Source organism: Tribolium castaneum, chromosome 6, assembly GCF_031307605.1.
Source record: "Tribolium castaneum strain GA2 chromosome 6, icTriCast1.1, whole genome shotgun sequence".
NCBI classification, from domain to species: Eukaryota; Metazoa; Arthropoda; class Insecta; order Coleoptera; family Tenebrionidae; genus Tribolium; species Tribolium castaneum.
In genome coordinates this window covers 9,990,998-10,012,664 of record NC_087399.1, presented here as the reverse complement: position 1 = coordinate 10,012,664, position 21,667 = coordinate 9,990,998, and the positions used below count along the sequence as shown (strand labels likewise).

At 29.5% G+C, this 21,667-nt stretch overlaps 1 protein-coding gene across 1 annotated transcript in view; it reads right to left on the bottom strand.

Annotated features, from left to right (window-relative positions):
* The window catches only part of LOC662235 (uncharacterized protein), a 109,071-nt gene that overhangs the window by 45,015 nt on the left and 42,389 nt on the right, over positions 1-21,667 (bottom strand). Inside the window, exon 3 of the mRNA XM_008197963.3 lies at positions 899-962. Within this exon, the coding sequence (XP_008196185.2) occupies positions 899-947 (49 nt within the window). The 5' untranslated portion in view covers positions 948-962. The remainder of the gene's footprint in view (positions 1-898; positions 963-21,667) is intronic.

The following is a 21,667-nucleotide window of genomic DNA, read 5'->3' as shown; positions in this document are numbered from 1 at the left end:
AAATAGTCAAACGAAAGTTTAACAAAAATTGTCCCCAATTCTCTACTACAATAATTGCCTTATTTGATACTACACATCGGAGATTATTCTTTGAAACAGGTGAATTTATACTGAAACGGCAACATGAAGTTAAGTACAGTTTTGAAAAACAATAAGTTAAATGTAAAATTCATTAAGTGGATAAATCAAGAAAAGAAAGAATTTTTTTCGCTAAAAATTGAAATTCACGATTGTACTCTTTAAAGCCTTGTAACTTTTAATCTAGACTTAAACAAAGTTCGCAACTTTAAGGATCAGCAAATAAAAAACTCGTAAAACACTTGCCTTCCTGCCGGTATCGGAGAAAATGTTTGGAATACGGAATAAATTGAGATAAAAAATTCAAGCGTTAATTAAATAAATAATAGTTATAAGTCTTAAAGAATTTATTAATGCAGTCCAAAGGTGCTTAACTGATCTCGCTCCGGAGTTATAGAGCAGAAGGGACCCGGATTATGCTGAATTATCTCACCTGAGATAGAAGCAAGTTCCGGGAGCGGATGTGCTCTGAATATTTCACCGTAATCAGAGGAAAATCTGAAAGATGCAGCCTGCACTGTTTATTTTGAATTCGTCGCAGCAAAATTAAAACCTTCCGCTTCCTTGTCAATATTTATTTTCGATTTGCGTTCTTACTTAATTTGTTTGAGTAAATAACACGGCAAAGATTCCCTTGAGGCTATTTTGGGTTCCACCTGTTATTTTCACACTTCTATTGTCACACAACTAAGCCTGATGTTACCACTAATCTGCATCCGCCTCGAGGACAAATAAAGTTTCCGGTCCACTACGATCCGGAATTTGTCACCACGTCCGTCAACTATTTAAATCCAGACCGGAATAATTTAGTTGGACTTACCGGAAATCAGGCCTAAGGCGGCTGCGAACACCAACACCGACGGAAACATGGCGACTGGCCACTCCTGAAACAACACAAATTGAAAATCAGAATAAAAAATATACAAAAAAATACAATATAACCACAATTAATTAAACAAAGGAATTAATCTGAATGAATTCTCAATTAACTTAAAATATTGTTTATCAAACAGAATACAGGTAAGTAAATTATCTAAATAAGTAAACATAAAAACAAAATAAAACTAAACATTTTTACACAAGTGCACCCTAAGTCATGTATCGGCAGTTTGCTAAAACAATTGACCAAAAATCTACATTCAAATTTGCAAATATGGTGGATGCGCCGGGATAAAGAGTTAACCAACAATTTAACTACACCCAATTTAATTACATTCACATTATAATTCAATGCAAAATGAGTGAATGAAACTATTCTGTACTAAAATTTTAATTAACTTTCCATATTTATGAGCCCTCTGAATCTGTTGTTTTAAAATAAAGTTCTCTTTGAGTTTTTCCATCTGATTATTTTATTCAAAAGCTCACAAAAAACATTTCATTTAAATAAATCCTTTTATCACAACAACCTAATTAAAATTTTAGTTTCACGACATTTTTTTTTGTTTTTATGTAACCTCATATCTTATTTATAAAACGTTTTTAACTGAAGAAAAGTTGGCGAGCTTAAAGTTTGAAAGAGCTTTTTGTCGCTTTAGGGTGACAAACTTTTTTACGGCGAGTTAATTATTATGGATATAAAATGCTGCAATTAAAATTATAGCTCATAAAGAGAATAATGGCTAAAAGAATTGCTGGTTTTTATTTCATTAATTTTTCTTTGAGAATGTGCACATAATAAACGTCTGTCGGTAACATAATTTGTTTCAGAACAGGTCGATGCAAAATTCAAGTATGTTATTTCAGGTTTTACATTACGAAAAATTTGAGAACAAAATTATTTATTTATAGAAATGGTTCAGCAACGAAAGCAGGATTAACACGTGTAATTACATCACACTTATAAATAATTTTATTATATATTATTATTATTATTATTACTTTATTATATATTATATATTTATTATAAAAAAAATTTTTTATTAAAATTAAAAACATTACAACCCGCTTACAATAACAGTCATCAATTAATTAAGTTTAACGAAAAAAAATCATGATTTAAACAATTCTTTAAAGTCGTGAGCTAGATGTGCAAATTGTATGAAAGTAGGTATAAAAACTTGCACACTGTACAGAACAAACAATAAAGAAGCCATAAATAAAACACAACAAACGACCAATACAGAAAATAAAATTGTCGAAATTTGCAGTACGATGACCTCCAAAGTAAAAAACCTTAGTAAATGTAAACAAAATGTTCATCTGAAGTTAGAGAAAAAGCTTCACATTTCAGCTCCATCATAAAAAAAATTATAAAAATTGAAAAAAATTAAATAAATCCGGAGATGCTAATGCACATTTGTTTTTATAATTAGTAAGTATTTTTTAGCAAATAAAAACTTCGGTGCAAGAAGAGATAAGTAATAAACTGACTTTCCTTCTTTTTCCCAAAATTACATTATAATTTTCAAAAATTCCATATATTTATATGCATAGTCAAAATTTAAATTTTTGCTAAACCATTCCCTACCACGCTGTATATATCCTTCCTAAGAAAATTTTTACGTATCCTCGTTTGTTGACTAAAACAGTGCAAAAAATTATAATAATTTACTTCAACAAGTACCACGCTTTTTTTTTAAAAAATGCAGATAAAGCTTTTAGTTCGAGTTTTAATTTTTTTACTATTTCTATTAATTGAATTTTTTAGCAAACTATTCATTTTTTAAATTACTTGAATTTTTTAAATTTTTTCTCCCGAAAATTTGTTTTCGGGCATCAATATAAATAAATCGCCGGATCGCTGAGGTGGTTTTGGCGCAGTTCTGCAAAATTCCGTTTGTTATTTGATGGTATAAAATATCCTCGCTGCGAAATTACGTTTGGCTCCGCGCGAAAAATGGTGGATGCGCCGGGCGAGAAAATCTCCGCCAATTATTAGCATCGTGTCTGATGCAGTTTTTATGGTAATCCCCACCCTCCAGCGCTTTATTTACCATTCAAGCACACCTGCCGTGAACCGGCGATACAAAATTGCATGTCAAAATTTATTCGGTACAAAATGAAGCCGTTGTTGTGTTGAACATATTGAAAATATAATTGGGAGATTCGACAATATTTTATGTAAATTTCGAGCGAATGTTTGCTAATTGAACCGTTTCAATAAACACAGGCTTTGTGTTTTTCCGCCCCTACGGCCTCTCATCAAAGTTTTGATTTGTAAATAAAACTCTCACCGGTCGAGCTCCAGGATATGCTACAATAGATGTATGGATTGCGACGCTCTGTTTGCAGATAGTTACAGTGACGCTTCCGGGTATCCACAAAACTGGCAACAGTGCCGCCAACTTTGGCAACCGGGAATTGAAAGCCCCAGGTATTAGACGCGGCTTGTGTCGTTATTAATTACTCCACGTGAGAATAAGAAAAAGCTTGAATTTCTTGGTTAGAAATCTCAAAAAAATAGGCCAGCCAACATCATACAAAAATCATAATGAAATAATATTGCACAAAACTTAACTTTTTTTATTTAGTGTAAAACTTGTGTTTTGCATATTGAGTTGTATACCCGTACCAATCGTAAAATACTTCACGTATTAAAATACTATATAATAAAAATACTAAAAAAAAATTTTCTGCATACAGGGTTATTATTTTAGGAGCAACATTAGAAACTTTTAAACCTTTAATATAACTAGAGCTTTAAAATTCTGTTTACAATCAAAATCGATCATTCTGAAGTCAACTAAATTATTTTCAAAATGGCTGAGTTTTCAGGATTACGAAAAATAAATTTAATTAATAATTTTAATAGATAATTAAATAATTACCATACATTTTTAATGAATTTTTGAATTTACCTTCTCAAACTGAGTACAATTTACGCAAATTATGCCCAAATTGATGGTACTTATTAACTGTTATAATTTCTGACAACTATCAATTTTTTTGGTACAATTTACATTTACAAACGGTTATTTAAATTATCACAGCCCTTTAACCCTTAGCAATAAGTAAATATTTTCTTTACATTCGAAGAACTTTCTAGAATTTTCAAAAATGTCTAATGTCAATAATCAAGGTCAGTACGATTTTTTAAAATGGTTATCAAAAAATTGCTCTAATTCATTTTTTAATAAAGCAACGCTATTTTTTAACGGCAATCGGAAAAACATCCACTGACTTTTTATCAACACGTCCTATACGTATGTCTTACTATTTTGGAAATAGTAAACACAACAAACGCATTTTACTTTGTAATTTTCATTGTTAATCAAGTAGCCTTTGCAAAAAAGTCAACAATTTTGTCAAAGTTCAACATTTTGTTTAATTCTTAGGTAGTTCATTATTGTTTAAGCAGTGAAACAATAAGATTTAATTATAGTTAATTATAACTTATTGAATTATGTAAAGCAACTCAGTCAGTCTGCCATTATATTTTGAACTTCTTAAATTAAAATGGTAGCCAAAAACTTTTTTTTAATTAATAGCTCAACTTTGTTGAACTTGTTGCAAATTTACTCGATTAAAAGTGAAAATAATAAGCTAAAATTCAGTTTTTTGGCCAATATTTCAAAAACTGTAAGAGATAGTTTTACTCTTTTTCAAATTAAATGATATTCCAGTAGGCTGTGGAAATTTGAATTTAAGTTGGTTGCACTGATATTTTTAATATCTTCACATATCAATAATTAGTATTTGTTTTCCAACTAGATGTGTCAAAACTGTCAAAAGATGTGTCACTTTTGTTTTGAATTTAATTTTTAATTTAAAAATCAAAGCGTTTTTTATGGTTTTCGTGTTCTTCAAGCACTGTGACGTTGCTTCTTCTAGAGTAACCTTAAATTTTGTTTGACGTTTTGAGTTTTGACAATCAAACGTAAACGTAACTTTATCATTTCTAGTTACAAAACGTAAAGGTCATTTTACACAATCATAGCCTACCGCGATATCTTTTTTCTTGGAAACAGGTATATAAAAGATGTTGATAAAAGTATCCATAAAAATCTATGTTGTTTTGATTGTCATTAAAAAAAACTGTGTTATAATAATTTTGAGATTATTTGAAAAAAATCATACTAGCCTTGCAATTTGACAATTGACAGTCCTGAAGATTTCAGAAAACCCTTCAAACTTTTGAATTATTATTTACTAATTAAAACAGATTCAAAAACTGCGATCTTTTAAATAAAAATATGCTGAAAAAAGTGGCACGTCAAAATCTAATGTTGGCCCTAAAAGAATCAGCCTGTATACTAGTTTCAAAGAGATAAAACATTTTTGATAATAACATGTGTTTTTATAGTAATCCTAGGCTTTATAGATATTTTTTCAAAAACGTTTTATTTTGTATTTTTTATTAAGATAAATACTTATAAATATTAACATTACTCTTTAAAAATGTTCTAATAATTTTTAGTTGCAAAATATAAAACTGAACAGTTATTTTCATTTAGTTTCACCACAGGAGCTCAAGAGCTTTTACTTGTGTGCTACTTGTTGTTAACAATTTTGTAGGTGGGAAGAAAATTAGGAAAACTTTCCAAAATTTAGTAGAACTATCATGTTTATTGCTAGTCTTTTATCAGATGATTTGAAAACATTATCTGCCAAATTGGCTAACAGTGTTACTGTGCGGTAATTTGAACGAAAACCTGGGGATAAGTTCGTAATAATAGCGTATTCGTAATTTAACCAATGACATCTGAAACTCCAATTTTTTACCTCTTTCATTAGTCGTTCGTTAAATAGCAAATGGCAGTTAAATGCAAAGCAATGTTTTTTATGCAATTGGGCATAAAAAATAATAAAACAGTGTTAAATTGGAGATGTCAGAAGACATCTCAACTAAATCTGAAATTAGCAGCAACCAATGTAAAAAGAAATTTTTATCATTTTAGATTTGGATAAACGATATTTAATTATGCAACTTAAAAAATATGAAATACTAATACCTTAACAGAGCTTTTTTATGTTTTTTTTTTAAATGCACTCTCTATCAAAACACCCAACATAAATCTTTAAATTTTTTTGGTTAACTTTCAGTAATGTTAAACCAAATAAACTGTAAATTAATATGTATATAAAATAATTAATGTATAATAAATAATTGTAGTTACTTCTTTCATAAATTTGTACCTATTTATTCAAATAAACCCACAGATTCGCCTCTACCAAGAATTTTAAAGGTTCATTAAATAAATAGCTAAAAGACGAAAAAAATTACAAAGTCAGTTTTTTATTCGAATCCACTTTATAACAAATGCGTTATAAAATAACAAAGGGTCAAAAGTTGACCTCTTGGTCGCCCCTGTAAAAACCCGCAATCCAATTTTATTACGCTTTTAATTGCAAGACAACATGTAATTACACCAGCGGTCATCTTTACCCCCAGGTGACTATAAGAGTGAAAACCGGATGAATAATGCGTGCTAATAATCTCCGGTTTTAGCCTGCAAAATCCATTACCCTATAAATTAGTAGTTTGGGGTCCAACTTTGTACCAGAAATTTGACTTTAACTATGTTGTAAATTTTTGATTTGGTTTTAGTTTTCAATTAGGTGCACGTCGATGGTAATGCACTTGAAACCGCCTCTCATCAATCAACTTCAAGCCAGTGGATTCGTAAATACAGAAATTGAAAAGCAACGCACACGCGTCTCGAATACAAGAAACGTTATTTCGAATAGATGATATCGCTTGCTTTATTCCCGTTGTCAGAACGATACCATTCATAGTAATTTTGATAAATGCGTTCATTTCGGACGAATTTTATTGGATAAAGAAGGGGAGAGATTTACAAATTTATTCCAGCAAGATATACAGCGTGGCCCGAATTGAATAATTCCAGGCTAATTAGATTGGAATTTATAAAAGCAGCAGCGCTAATAACGGCTTTGTGTGTAATTAAACACCCCATTGTTAATTATTATCGGGTGTTTGTGAAAGAACTCGATCAACGTCATTTTTTGTAACCCAGTTTAGGCCTCGTTTGTTTGAGAGAGCGACAATGTTTACTAAAAGGGCTTAGGGTAAGATGCGACGCTATTTTGGGGAGAACAATGGATACGTTGTTGTTGACGCTGGTAAAATTGTCAGCTTTTGACCCCAACGAAATCTCTCAAGCGCCTCTTAAACGAAATAATTATCCAGAGATAGACAAGTCATTCAAATAAACTCAACTCACACAAAAGAGATAAAGTTTGTGTGCGATTTTTTGCACACAGTGGAATGAAATTATTAATTTAATATGAAAATCTAGGTGTCTCAACGAACTTTCAACTACTTAATTGCTTTTCGTAAGGCAGTTTACAAGTTGTAGCAAACTTTAACAAGCGCGAGGAAATTGGAGCTTTAATTTTAGAATAACATAAAAATTAATATTTTAAAAATTTAACTAAACTAGTTGGTGCAGCTTGCAAAAGCTCACTTAAAAATTATTCACAAGTTGCGCTTTTGCACTCAATAATAACTTATTAAAAACTGCTGATTAAAAATTAGGTTTTATAAACTAAACAATTTTATAAACAATTTAGTCTAAAGTTTGTTTGTCTCTATCAAATCTCTATCAAATAAAAAATAAAAAATTTGAGTCACAAACTCTGTTAAAATAGTGTATCTTTTATTATTACAAGTACAATGTGTTCAAAAATGGTTGTTCATCAAGTCACCTATGACATTCGACCGTAATGAGCCGCTTAATTTAAATTGTGAATGCTGTCAAAGTGAGTGATAGAACCGTCAAAATAATGCATAAAGGTTTTAAATCCAACGAAAGTATACCCAATAACAAAAATCACAAAAATATAAAACACCAAACAAGATAATCCTTACACTTGAAACAACTTTGCCAAAAAAAGTGAGTTAAAAGCTAATCCCTTATCCAAAGATTTGACAGAGAAACAACAGTCATTTGGACGAAGCGGCGAATTCCATAGTCAACTTGATAACCAATCATTTTTGAACACATTGTACTCGTAATAAAATACAAAATAAAAGATACAAGTAATCGACATTTTACCATAAAGAAATAGATAGTTATACTAAAAGCTTTTGCTACATGTTACTCATAATACCTATAATGCGTGATTATTATAATTTACCTATAAATTTGATGTTTCTGTATCGAAACATAAGAACAAAAATTATGTACCAGATAAACTTTTTTGTAATAGATTTTTTAAATATATAATTATTGATTTTACTTAAAAGCATAACTGCAAATTTAATGGTTGCGCCAATAATCTACAACAAATGTTATAATTCATTTCAAAGTACAAAAAATCATTAAAAAAATAAAACTAACTGCAGATTAATAGCATTTGATATTGTAGTTTTTTTCTTTTTCATAATTTCCATTAAAGTTTCAACCAACCGGTGGTATCGTCTCTCATCAATGTGTAATATATCTGGATGAAGCTTTTCTACACGTTTATCGGTACTGCGCTAGGATTTTCGGCAAAGAAATCTAAATAAAAGTCAAAAAACTAATTTATAAAAGGATATGTCGCATATTTCAGATCTTTATAAAGCGAAATAAGTTTTCGGATAATTTCCTGGCAGTTTTCAGCATTTTAAACTTCCCATCAACTGAAATCCTTTTTACATGTAGGTATGTACAGATGTACGATTCAAATTGATTAAAGTGGCATTAATGGAATAATGGAACAAAAGTAATATTAAATCTTGAGAAATCAGGAAAATCATTAAAAAAATCGTGGTAGCAAAAAAATGAAAAAAGCACTTTTAAATCTTCATGTTCGTAGTAATATTATTTGAAGGATTTCGTTGCAGACTAATGCAATTTAATTTAATTAAGTTTTTTAATAAATGTGATTTATTTTCTAACTGCTGGCATGATTATATCAAAAATTAATCAACAAAAACTAATATATTTAACTTCATCCAACATAAAATTAACTGACTTGAAAAGAAAAATTTCAATAGTATGCTTTTTAGATTTGTCTAAAGCTTTTGATCTCACTGCAGGGATTAAAATTGTATTAAATTAATTAGAATAACTGGATTAAATCATATCTGACAAACAAAACTCATTTTATTAAAATTCAAAAAAATTATAGAGAGACGTAATAAGTATCCAATCCCTTAGTTACTAAACCAAAAGTTCCGACCTTTTGTTTACTAAAGAATAAAGAAAATACAAATTAGTTCTGTGAATTACAAACGTTTACATTGAAACAAAATTAGATAATCTAATAAAATAAAGTACTTAAACGTTGTTATAAATAACCTAGAACATAGTACCCTTAATAAATAAAAACAAAAAATAATACTATCTTCTATCCTAAAAAATCTCACAAAACTCGACACAAAACCCAACCTTTTAAGAATTGAGATTAATGATAAATTAAATTAAAAATTAAATAAGAGTTCTCAAAACTTGAAATGAAACTGAAAAGTTGAATATTACACAAACAAGCTCCAAAAGTCGATGCATTATTTAAAATATAGAAAAAATACGAATTATGGTTGGCTCTTGCAAAATTTACGCTAAACGATTTGGTAAAATTTCAAAAATTTATGTGCATAAAATCAGAATCTAAAACTTTAACCTCCTTTTTCTTAGACTCAAAATAAATAAAATGAGTTGTGCTAGATAATATCAAAGCAATATCAGTGTTAAAAACAATTAAAGGCCAAATGCGAACATTTCTAATTGATTTAGAACCATATACTCTTCAAGAATATCATGTAAGTTAAAAACGTATTATCTTTGTTAATTTTTGTAAAAATTTGTTAAATAAACATTTCACAAATCTTTTCTGTTATTATATTTTTTGTGTACAGAGTGTTTCACATAACTTTACGAGGCTTGCGCCAAATGTTTGCACCCAAATATACAAAAGTCACAAAACACTAGATGCAAAAAATACACATTTAATTACTTATTTAATCTCTGGAAACCCACGACAGTAGTTATAAGACTAATGACTGATTCATTAATAGTCATAAGTTTATGTTTTTCACAAACAATTATCATATGTTCTGTCAAAAGACGGCATGAATATGATTCTGATCTACTTATCTTAATCACTAACTAACTAAAAACGTTGTAATTTTTCGAAGAGATGAACAAACTAGAGAAGACTATCCAATTTTTAAAAATTTGTAATCGAGTTCGTTTTAGAATATGTATTGTTGGTGTCATTTTACAGGCGCAGGCCTCGTAAAATTATGAGAAGCTCTCAAAAACTGGCGCACAAATTCAATGTACCTTGTTGAGAAGCGTGTGTAAATTATGGAAAAAAATCTTCTAAAGTTATACGGACTGTTTCTAAAAGAGTGTAGGATCTCAGGTGGTTCTGGAATTTGAATTTGCCACATTCAATTATTTTATTTCTATGGCATTTCTGAAAAGTACCAATTTTTATCTACTCAGGCAACCAGTAAAACCAAATTTTTCATATACTAACATTGTTCGTTTTTTCTGGAAAGAAGCGGCAAACTTTTAACACCTACTACAGATTGTATAATCCTGTAAAATTTCTAAAGTCATATTTATTTTGTTAACTTCTTCAGTTTTCATTATTTTTTAATGTTTTCATGTTTCACATTCGTTCCCTAACAAAACGATAAATGATTATTTTTTAATTTTCTATCAAACTTTAAAAGTTTTTTTATTTAAGAAAATTAAAATTCATAAAGAAATTACAATTTATAGATGTGCTAATACTGTAAATTATTTCCTAAGAAATCACTTCAAAAATAATTTATTTTTATTGTTGATCAAATTCTATTGCGATCATGACTGTGAGACACCGTTGCCACATTATTTAAAATTCGTTATTTATCAATAACTTTAATATAAAGAATCTTTTTACTATTTTTCCCTTATGTTCAAGTAATTCTCTACCACACACCACTGAGTTGGTAGAAATATAATTATTATTTATAATGTATTCGTATGTAAGTTCTGGTGCTAATAAAAAGAATTCTATTTTGTTCTAAAAAACAACCAAAAAAGCCTTGCGCAAAAGTTTAATTTTGTCCGAATTTCTTTAAAAAAATATTCATGAAGAACTAAAATAGAGAAAAAATAGTTGGACACGTTATGTGCCAATAAATGTTCTCAAAACAAGAATTGGATGTTAAGTTAAATCAGCCAATTTCCGTGTTAGTTTATAGGTCGTCTCGTAACTCGAAATTGCCTATTGATTGCGTCCGCAGTACTCAAAAGTTAAATAACTCTCTATCACTAACAAGCTTGCGGTTGTGAATGTGCAGTGCACTAAATTTCTCGGAATTAACTGTAATTATGAACTAAATCTGATTGTTTGGCGAGCTTTCGATCGGTCAACTGAACGCGATGAGAAAGCTTCGTGCTTGGACCACCACAAGGACGATTACCGACTATTCTCTCCACAAAATCAACAAACACTGATTTGCATCGCAGCGAAACGAAACAAAAAGAACGAACCGCTTCCTTTAATTCTTGAATAAAAGCCAACGACAGCACCGCTTCCATTTGGGAATTAATCGGAATTTCGCGGCTGATTGTCAAACAGCCATCTGTTGATGTTCCCTAATATAAACACAAACTAATTCGGTGGGAAACAGCGACGTTTCAGCTTGGACAAAATTTAAATAAATCGCGTCTATTACTCATTTTCGCCTGTCAGAAGAGCTCCGGATAAATCCCGGACTTGCTCCAGGACATCTGTTGATACGTCCCCGAAGGCGTTTAAAATTTGTATGCAACCTTTGTGTCCTTCTGGTCAGAAAAATAAACAGAACGAACATCTCGGAAATATGTCAAATCCGGATCCCTTTTTTTTACGTCCCACAATTATTTTATTCATGACAGGATTCTAAAAGTGAAGAAACTTTAATGCAAGCTGAGGATTATTCTATCTTTCATAAACAAAGCGTATAGTTTACTCACAAACCCGCAGAAGAGATTTCGTTAGTAGCTTGCAGACTTTTATCTGATTATTTATGTATGAGGTGAAATGAAGTTTAGAATAGTTTGTTTTAAAAAGTTTCAATTTTAAGCAAATCGGGTTTTGTTAAGGCAGATTGGGAAATATGATTTCAATAAACGCAAACAGTTGGGTTTTTAGACTAAACTCATCACAAATACTGGGTGTATATAAATTGGCGCATTAGCTCTTCAAAACACTACAGCACATGGAACCTTAAAAAATGATAAAAAAATTCCCTTTCAATTATTTTTAGCAATATTAAATAGAAAAGTAGACAAATTTTTCTTACTTCCTTAAAATATTTTTAATTGGTGATTGAACCAAGAGAGAAAACAAGTTCCTCTTCTGTTCAACGTCAACGAAACTAAAAATTATTTATAATAATCATCAACAATAAAATTTCAAAATTGTAATTTCGACATCCCAGCCATTCCAGGAATAATACAACCTATTTTTTAAAAGCTTTTATTTAACTTGCTTTGTTGTCTGTCTGTCTGTTTCATATTTTTGGAGCCAAATTTAAAAGGGTTCCTGTTGTCCCAATGAATTGAAATTTTGCATACTTACGTAATCTGTGTGACAATGTAGTTAAATACCCCCTAAAAGGGTTAAATGAAATTTTGAAGTTTTATGTTTACAAATAGGTTTTCGATGTGTACATACTGTAACTTATACTAACATTAACGGTATGTTGTTCATTGAAAAATATATTAATACCTAATCATTTTCATTACGTTCCGTTACAAACAGATGTCGCAATTTTTTTTAATTAATTGATTTCGGCCGATAGAGTATAGACACTGAATAGAGGTTAGGATGTGCTTTCAATGCTAACAGCTTTTTTATCACATACCACTAAACAAGTTTGCACAAATCAGCAAAATAATGGGGTTACAATAATACGGTGAAACTAAATCTCAGAGAATAAGACGTTTAGAATAAGTAAAGACTAAAAAGCAATAAACAAAAAAAAATGTTTTTTTAGGAAAAAAGCTTTTATTTAAAAGATGCATTAAAAAATAATGTTTTAAATAATGTTTTTCTATCAAAGCTTTTATAAATTTTAAATCCTAATTTGTAAGCAAAAATATTCTACTCTGATAGAAAAGCATAGTTTTTTACTTTTTAGTGCATCTTTTAAATAAAAGCTTTTTTCTCAAAAACAATAAAAACAACTTTTTTTAATTTTTTTATATATTTCTTATTTCAAATTTGCAACAAAAGGGTTTTTGGGAGAGGATAATCATTTACAAAAACACAAAGTCTCTTAAATTGAATGCTTTTAAAACTGTTATTAAAAGGTACCTTATAAATGAATGTTATTATAGTATAAATAAATGTTTATCTAGTTCCCTTGCGATCTAGCTGTCTCTCTATTAGTAATTTTATACCTTTTTTATGTAATTTTTCTCCTTTTTGTTATCTGTTTAACTTGATATGTTTATATTTATATTTATATTAAGATGAACGAATAAATTATTATTATTATTATTATTATTATTATTATTATTTAAATTAATTCTAAAAATTACATACAGTGCCTTTTAAGAATAACATCAAATACTATGGACAACTTGCCTATTACAACAACTGTTGAATTTTGTAGTGTTTTTCTAGTTTCTGGTAGTTTAGAAAATGGAAATCGGTAAATAAATTGTTTAGTAATGTCACTTTTTTTATCTACAAAAATTTTGTTGTCCAGTCCGTTATTACAAACATATACTCGTAAATGTTGTTCTTATTTCTTACGTTGTTAAATAAAAACAATTTTTTTTATTTTCGTAGTCAAATTTTGATATTCTGAACGTCTTTAATAATTAAAACCAGTTTGAATAAACTTTTTAGAGCTATTTTCACACACAAGATTTTTTTGTCCTGTCCGTCATATACAGGGTGCATGAGAAATACGTGTATTAATTTTAACAGGCAACAGAGCTCAACAAATAAAACGTCTTTTAATTGTAATTTTTTAATAAAAGTTTCTACAACTTACTCAAACATGGAAAAGATAACACACTGAAACATGTACCCGCCTATGGGTACAAAAATAAAAGTACCAAACTATTAGAAATAGACAGTTTTAACAATTTAAAACAACAATAAAAACAGTTGCTGTGAACACTGGTCGTCTCGTTTTCACAAAAAAAAAGAAAACAGTGAATATAATAAACAAAAATTTGAAAAATGTTATATAAAAAAGACACATTGCCTTATTCTTCGATTTTAAAGTCTCAAAAGTTTCAATACATTCCACCTTTTATTTCAGAAATAGTTTTTGGAATTTTTTAAATAAACAGAATTTTATAACGATTGTTCAACGATAAAAATGTGAGGTCTTTTTTGTGTCCCGTCCGTCATCAATTTGTTTTTTTTTCCTGCTTGTATTTTAAATTTTAAAACTATGGAATTGAGGTTGCAAACAATTTGGCTGGTACTAAGTGTCTATAACAAAAAATAACTTCTAAGTACTGAAACTGTTCATAATTATTAATTACTGAAAATAAAATCAGAAAATTTGTGCTAAATGTCCCGTAAGTTAAAATAAAATAGCTGTTTACTAAAAAATTAAATTAAATTAAAAATTGATCAGACAACAAAGTAAATAAATTACAACTGTAACTACGTCCCTAAAATTAAAAACGGCAAAAACAAACACTCAAGTATTGACAATATTGCCAATTTTACCAAACGGTTTTGTGTTGATAAATTTGTTAAAAAATTGATAGATTTGTTATTATATTTTTAGTGGTTTCCTGAAATGCTTGCTATGAGCTATACACATTGTATTTTAAATCGGTTGGAATGTAATAAACTGTGTCCAAATTGGTAACGAGTCAACAACCTCCGATTGTTTCTATTTTTCTGGTCAGGTTTGTTCAAACGTGTCATTCACCTTCATTTAAAAAAATGGTCCCTAAACATCCCAATTTATCTGAGTGTAGCATCCGGTCAACCCTCATGCGTCCTCCTGATAAGCGGAAGCGCATTCGAAACAATAACTCCACATGACTTGTTCCATTCGTTGGGCAAAAAGTGGCAATTGGACGAGTCAATTGACGTGATAAGTGCTGTTTTTATATTTTTGTGTTTCAACCCGTTTGCATAATGAGATTCGAACGTTAACGTGCCAGGGTTAAGTACGCCATCATCTTGACATCTTTCTTGTTAGACGTTTTAACATGATGAAAGGGGTGAATAAGACAAGCAGTTAGCGTTTGGAATGGTGTAGAAATTCACTGGGTGATATTGCTGCGTTTCAACCCTCGCTACTGCTGCTGTTGTTGAACTTTGAAATTTTAAACTCGCAGTCCTGACAAGCTCACGTCTAATTAAAATATTGCAGGAAATGGAAGGAACAGAGGTGTTTCGCTTTATTTCATTATTTTTCAGCAAGGAAGTGCGCGCTTTCATCGAATTATCCCAATTATCTAAAAATAAAACCAGCTCAAGTATTGAAGAGTACACTACACAGTGTATAAACAAACTGTAAAAATCTGAGCAATACTTGAGCTTATTTTGAAAGTCTTTAGTTGGAAGAAACAAATACACCCTGTTACGATTGTACTTCAAAAAAGAAAACACAGTCCTCTAACTTTCCTGCACAACAAAGTTCCTTGAAGCTTACAAACCGCTGATATAAAGTGACGAAATATAGTAAACCAAAGACCAGAAAGTAGTTAATTAATTATTAGATATATATTAATATTTTAAAAGTTTGCACTATTGCAGAGATATACCTACCATACAACATAATATGATAAATAATAATTTAAAACAAACAAAAACGATATAAAATAATTACCAACAATAAAAAAACAATGAAAATTATTAAACTGAGAATGATACTTTAGGTTTAAAATAAGACAAAAAGTTTCTATTGATTTATGCGCTAAACATTTTTTTTTGATTTGCTGTATTTTCTATTGAAATAACTGAAGTTAATTAATTTCGTTTTAAGGTTTATTCCTCAAAGTTTTCATGAAGCTAGAGAATTAATAAAAAACGTAATCAACTGTAAGCTCGTCGCTTACATTTTTTTCTAATTTTTAATCTCCACGAAAACTTTGAGAAGTAAAATCTACTTTCTACCTTCTTCTTCCGTAGTCAATTTCTTACCCTCTCTCGGTTTCTAGTTTTCCTGTATTCTCTTTCGTATTATATACAGAGTGTCTCAAAATTGTTGAATTATGAATTCAGAGCGTTATAGAGAACTATTTCAGTAGTTCAAATAAAGAAACAATGTCAAGATTCGAAGCTTCCCCACGATACCAAAATACATTGGTTTGAAGGTGCACTTCAGATGCATTTTGTATTGGGTTTTCTTCAAATGCAGACTAAAATTTTCAGTGTTTACGATTATTTTTGTTGTAGATAGGTGTGGAGAATAATAATGTAAAACAATTTTTCAAAAAAGTAGCTTTATTTTGGAGTAAAAAAATCTTAAATTTTTGTATTTTCCTTAAAAATGAAATGGCAAATTAAGATTTTTTTTTCTCCAAATTAAAGCAAACTTTTTAAAAGATTGTTTTACATTATTATTCTCCACAATCATCTACACCATAAACAACAATGATCACTGAAACTTTTAGTCTGCATTTGAAGAGAATGCTATTCAAAGTGTAATCTCCAAATCAATATCTCCTTGTAGGGAAACCTAAATCTTTATTTTTTTTTCTATATAAACTACTGAAGTAATTATCTACAACGTTCTGAACTAGGAATTTGTCAATTTTGAAACACGCTGTATATTTTCTATCTTCTATACTTTTCTCTATTCCCTATCAGAAATCAGATAGCTATTGACAAGTTCTCTATTCTTTTTCTACCTTCTACTCTACTCTACTGAAGAGTTTTCAATAACTTTCGTCATTTGCCTTCTTTATTTTCTGTTTTTTCTCTTTTTTCCTGTTCTTGGTGTGATCACGATAATCTTATTTTCACTTCCTTTTCAGTCTTCTACTCTTTCATTAACAATTTTTATAACACTTACTTTCGACATCCCTTTTGTCTTTTTTATTTACTACCCGCTTTATGTTTTATGTACTGTTTCATTGTCAGTTATCTTTATATATTTTCTCAGTCAAAAAAAATCAGTCACAGAATCACTGTTGTTTACTGCTTAAAATTATATTTCCCGAAAGAATAATGTAATGTTTTAGGTATTTTAGGATTAAATTTTTATACATTAGGTTGGTATTTACCATAAAATGCAACAAAATTTCAAAAAGTAGCAGGTACTTTATTGTCATTTTTTGACCAAGACATAGTGTTCAAAAAGAGCACTGTCCTCCATAGAACAGTTTGCCGTTTTTGTTTTTTATAAACTACAGTCATTTTAATGTACAATGTGTTTTTAAATGTATCTCATCTAGTCGTCTGTGAATTTCCCATGTAAAATCAGAAATGCCGCTTTATAGAATTAATGACAGGCATTTAGACACGGAATATTAACATTCTCCATTTTTAAGTCTAGATGAGAATCATTTAAAAACACACTGTACTATACATACAAGCATATTCGACCAACTTCAATCCGATTCAACAAAACTAAACAATTTCAGTTTCAAACTCTTTTTTAGATTTATTTTTTATTGGTAACATTTTAAACCTTCTTTTTAATATCTGAATCCTAGATTATAAACACTATTTTAATACACGTTTCCAATAACAACGTGTTTTCACTGCTTTAAAACACGCTCCCCATAGCAACGTGTTTTAAATTAATATTTCCGAAAAAATTGAATAACACTCATTCGAAAACACTTCAAGTTCTCTAGGCATGTAACTCGCATACGCTCGTTGCATAAAGATAGCCTTCCAACTTTAAACTTGTAATTTTGCACAATTATTAATAACTATAAAAAGTTATAAAAACTATCTTTCTACAAAATCTAGAAATTTAACTCAATTCAATAATCCTAGTGGCATGCCTTTTTGTTTATTTAAAAATTCGATCTCTCTCAATTTGACAGAACATAAAAAACGTCATTGCTGACGACTAAGATTGAAAAAATGACAAAGAGTGCCAACACAATTTTTGTTAAACACAAAAACCTATTTACCAAATTCTACTGTCTGCAGAAATGAGATACAGTTCAAAATAAATAAAGTAAAAAATGTTTGAGTTAGAAATGCGAGCTAGTTGATGATGCTTGAATCGGTTTGATTTTGCACATTTCGGTTCCCACGTTTCATAATCCCCCTTTGGTGCAATTTTTCACACCTCCCTTTCATATGTCTCTCACACGTCTTACTAATTCTACATAAAATGAAAATTCATCCATTGTCCGGCCTGCTTTATAGCCAACATTCTCATTATATTACATTTTTCCTCTGGTGACATCCATCTTGCACTCAGTCTGCAGCCGTGCAAATAACGCATTATCTCTGCCACCCTCTGTGCCAACATAACAAAAAATGTCATCTCTGTCGTCGCATTCGTATGAAATATATTTGTGTATGTGCGACTTTGAAATCGCTTAGATGCAACGACACGATTTATGTCTGGAAAAGTGGAGCGTTTTTTGCCAACAGGTCGAAGGGCGTTAATACAAAAGAAGTGGATAATCCGACGTGGGAAAGGCCTAATCCGATAACTGCTCGCTTGAATCTGTATAAAGACGACGGGATTCGGTCTCTGGAAGACATTGATCAGCAAATAAAGACTCCAGCTTGGACAGATTAGCCCTCATCGCTCACGAGCTAATCTAGAGTTATAGTCAATAACTAAACTCGAAATTTTGTTTCAAAACACTTCGTCTGATAAACATTTTTAATGTAATTTTTATTAGTGATACGAAAACCGAAAAAATTCAATTTTAATGTTGATGAAAAGTTGCGCTATACCACATTAATTTTTCAACGCTTCGAAAGCCTGCCAGCTACAAAGCAAAAAGCACAGTCACATACAATTAAATTTTCTATAAAAAGCTTTATTTCATTGATCAAAAGCTGTTTTAGCATAAACTAGCAACCTGCAAGCGTACGAAACTTAATTCAATTATTTTTTCATTCTAGAGTTAATTAATTTAGTGCAAATTTGTTCTCTAACCTGAATAAATTTTTGTTTTTTTTTAGTAAAAATGCTTTGTTATAAAACTGCATTCACTGGTATCGGGTTTATAGACCTGTTAAATATTTTGCCACAAACTCTGTTAATATTTTAACGGTCACAAACATTTCAATCTCTTGATTTCGTGACGCAAAACCTTTAAAACGTGCAAAGTATTTGGAAAATGGTTGATCGGAAAAACGCACCAGAAAACTTAGCTTGCTGTTTATTAGAGACGTTGCTACCGACTTTTTCCGAAGCATATTATTATTAGAACTTCCAATACGTGTAATATGGTGTATAAAATTAGAATTAATTGTTGCTAATCAAAATACAATTCGCGTGAAGGAAATAAATTCACTTGGTTCGCTCTCGTACTGGCGATACGACATCGTATTTAATACATGGTGCAGAGAAATTAATGAATTCCATCTTAAATTATTAAATAACTTGGCTATAATTTATTATCAATGAATCCAAGGCTGGTTATGAGATGTAGCGGAATTTTAATTTAATTTCTAGACTATTTTCTGAAATATAATACAGTTTTCAGTGCTTGTTATGTGGAAGTTTAGTAATTTGCTACTTACACTACATTAGGGATGCCTTTATCGTAAACAAAATAACAGTATTATCGGTAATCACCTCATCATCTAGCGAGTCCACTATCAGTACCCACTTACAATTTAAAATATTGTTACAAAACTTACCTCTTCAAGTTTCTATCTTTAATATACATAAATAACAAATACATTTAGCGAAGTTCTAGCAAACTTTTCTCCCGAATCACTGTTTCACAATTTTGCAAAAACTCAAAGATCAAAAATTCCACTTTCAGACTTTAACTCCATTTCAGTGATTTTACTTATTTGCTTAACGTAACTCCAAGACAATTCTGCCAATATGCAGCATTAAGATTATCTTAGCGCCATTTTAGACAATTAATTTTTTTCTTTCAATTGGCAAGTTCTTAAAATATTTATAACTTTAATACTTTAAGTTTTTTCTTACAAAACAAAGTCATTCCATTTATCGACTTTCTTTTTGCTACCTATATCCTTAAATTCATTAGAGTCTACTTCCTTACTGTAAAAATTTTCTGAACTACAGACATTTGCTTCAAGTTCGTCAGGACCATAACCTTCTCCAAATAAATCCGGCGTTATCTTACGGATCTTAAAATGTATCTTCACCATTCTCAAATTCAACTTTTTTTGTTAGTTCTTCATATAATCTTCATATTTCTCTACAATTTCTTCCACAACTTATCAGTATCATTACTGGGCTATCTTACCTTTGAAAAATTTTATCAAATTTTTTCCAACCCTACACCTTTACTAAGTTACCTATTAAACAGTTAAAAGATGTTGAGAATAAAAGTAACTATCAGAAGCAGTAAGAAAAAAATTAAAAGTACTATGAGATCAGTTGAGAACAAAATTAAAGCTTTACTGTTTTAATATTGATTACTAACGTTTTAAATGGAAAGAAAGACATTTATTTGAGTCCTTCGGTAGTATCAAGTTTTTTATTCAAGTGATTTATTTCATTATCCCAGCATATGACAAACTTTAGTACATATTCTGCTGCCAGTTTAAGCAATTTTTTATTGCATATTATATGCATTACAATAAACATTTTTGGTACATATATTTTTTCTCGTCACTAGTCGTTAATTTTGTTTTTTAAATTTTTGATATTTTTTTGAAATGAGTGCTTATATGTTTGTTAAACTAATTATTCAAGCCATACCAGTTTCGTTTTTTGTTGTCTCTTTAGAGACCTAATAATTCCGAATAACAAATAAAACAAAACAATCATTTCAATAAACTCAGAAAAACAAAAATAATTAAATGACTGCAGATTTAATTATTATATTATATAATTTGCAAATAGATTCAATTTGGTCACGTGATCATTATGGATTAAATTAATGACGCTTCTATAAACCGCCCTTAAACTAATAATAAATAATAATAATTAATAAACTAATTTTCTTATGAATAATTATTAATAATCGATACTGTTTAATACACAAACAAATAGTTTATTCGTAGAAATTAATTAGTAGGTGAGACGTAAATTTTGCATTTTTTCAAGTGTCGCTAGTGTTTTGTTTAAATTGTATAAAAAAACGGGGCGCTAGGAGCCACCGTAATTGTACCTCAACTCACAATTCAGTGTACAATTTAGGTACATATGCTGACTGTAAAGAAGTAGCTGATAAACTGTAAAGCGTTTTTTAAGAGTGAAACTCTATAAAGCAGGAATTACATTTTTAAACAACAAAATAACAACACTCTTTTGAGTGCATTAAGAAATTCATAAATACATCATTTTTTTAACAAAGTCATTCCTTTGTATTGACATTCACTTAAGAAACGGTAACTAAAAAATATTTAATTCTGAAACTCTTTTAATTATTGTGTTAAGCTGATATTTTCACAAATAATTTTGAATACGACATCATACTTTTATCAAATGATACTTAACGATTTATTAAATTTAATTATTACAATAGATCAAAATTCATAATTTCCTTTGAATAACAAAATAACAACAATCAATTAAATTTTCTTGACCTTACAATTACCAGAAACAACAATACATATAATTTCGGTATTTTCCATAAAAACACCAATACAGGATGTGTGA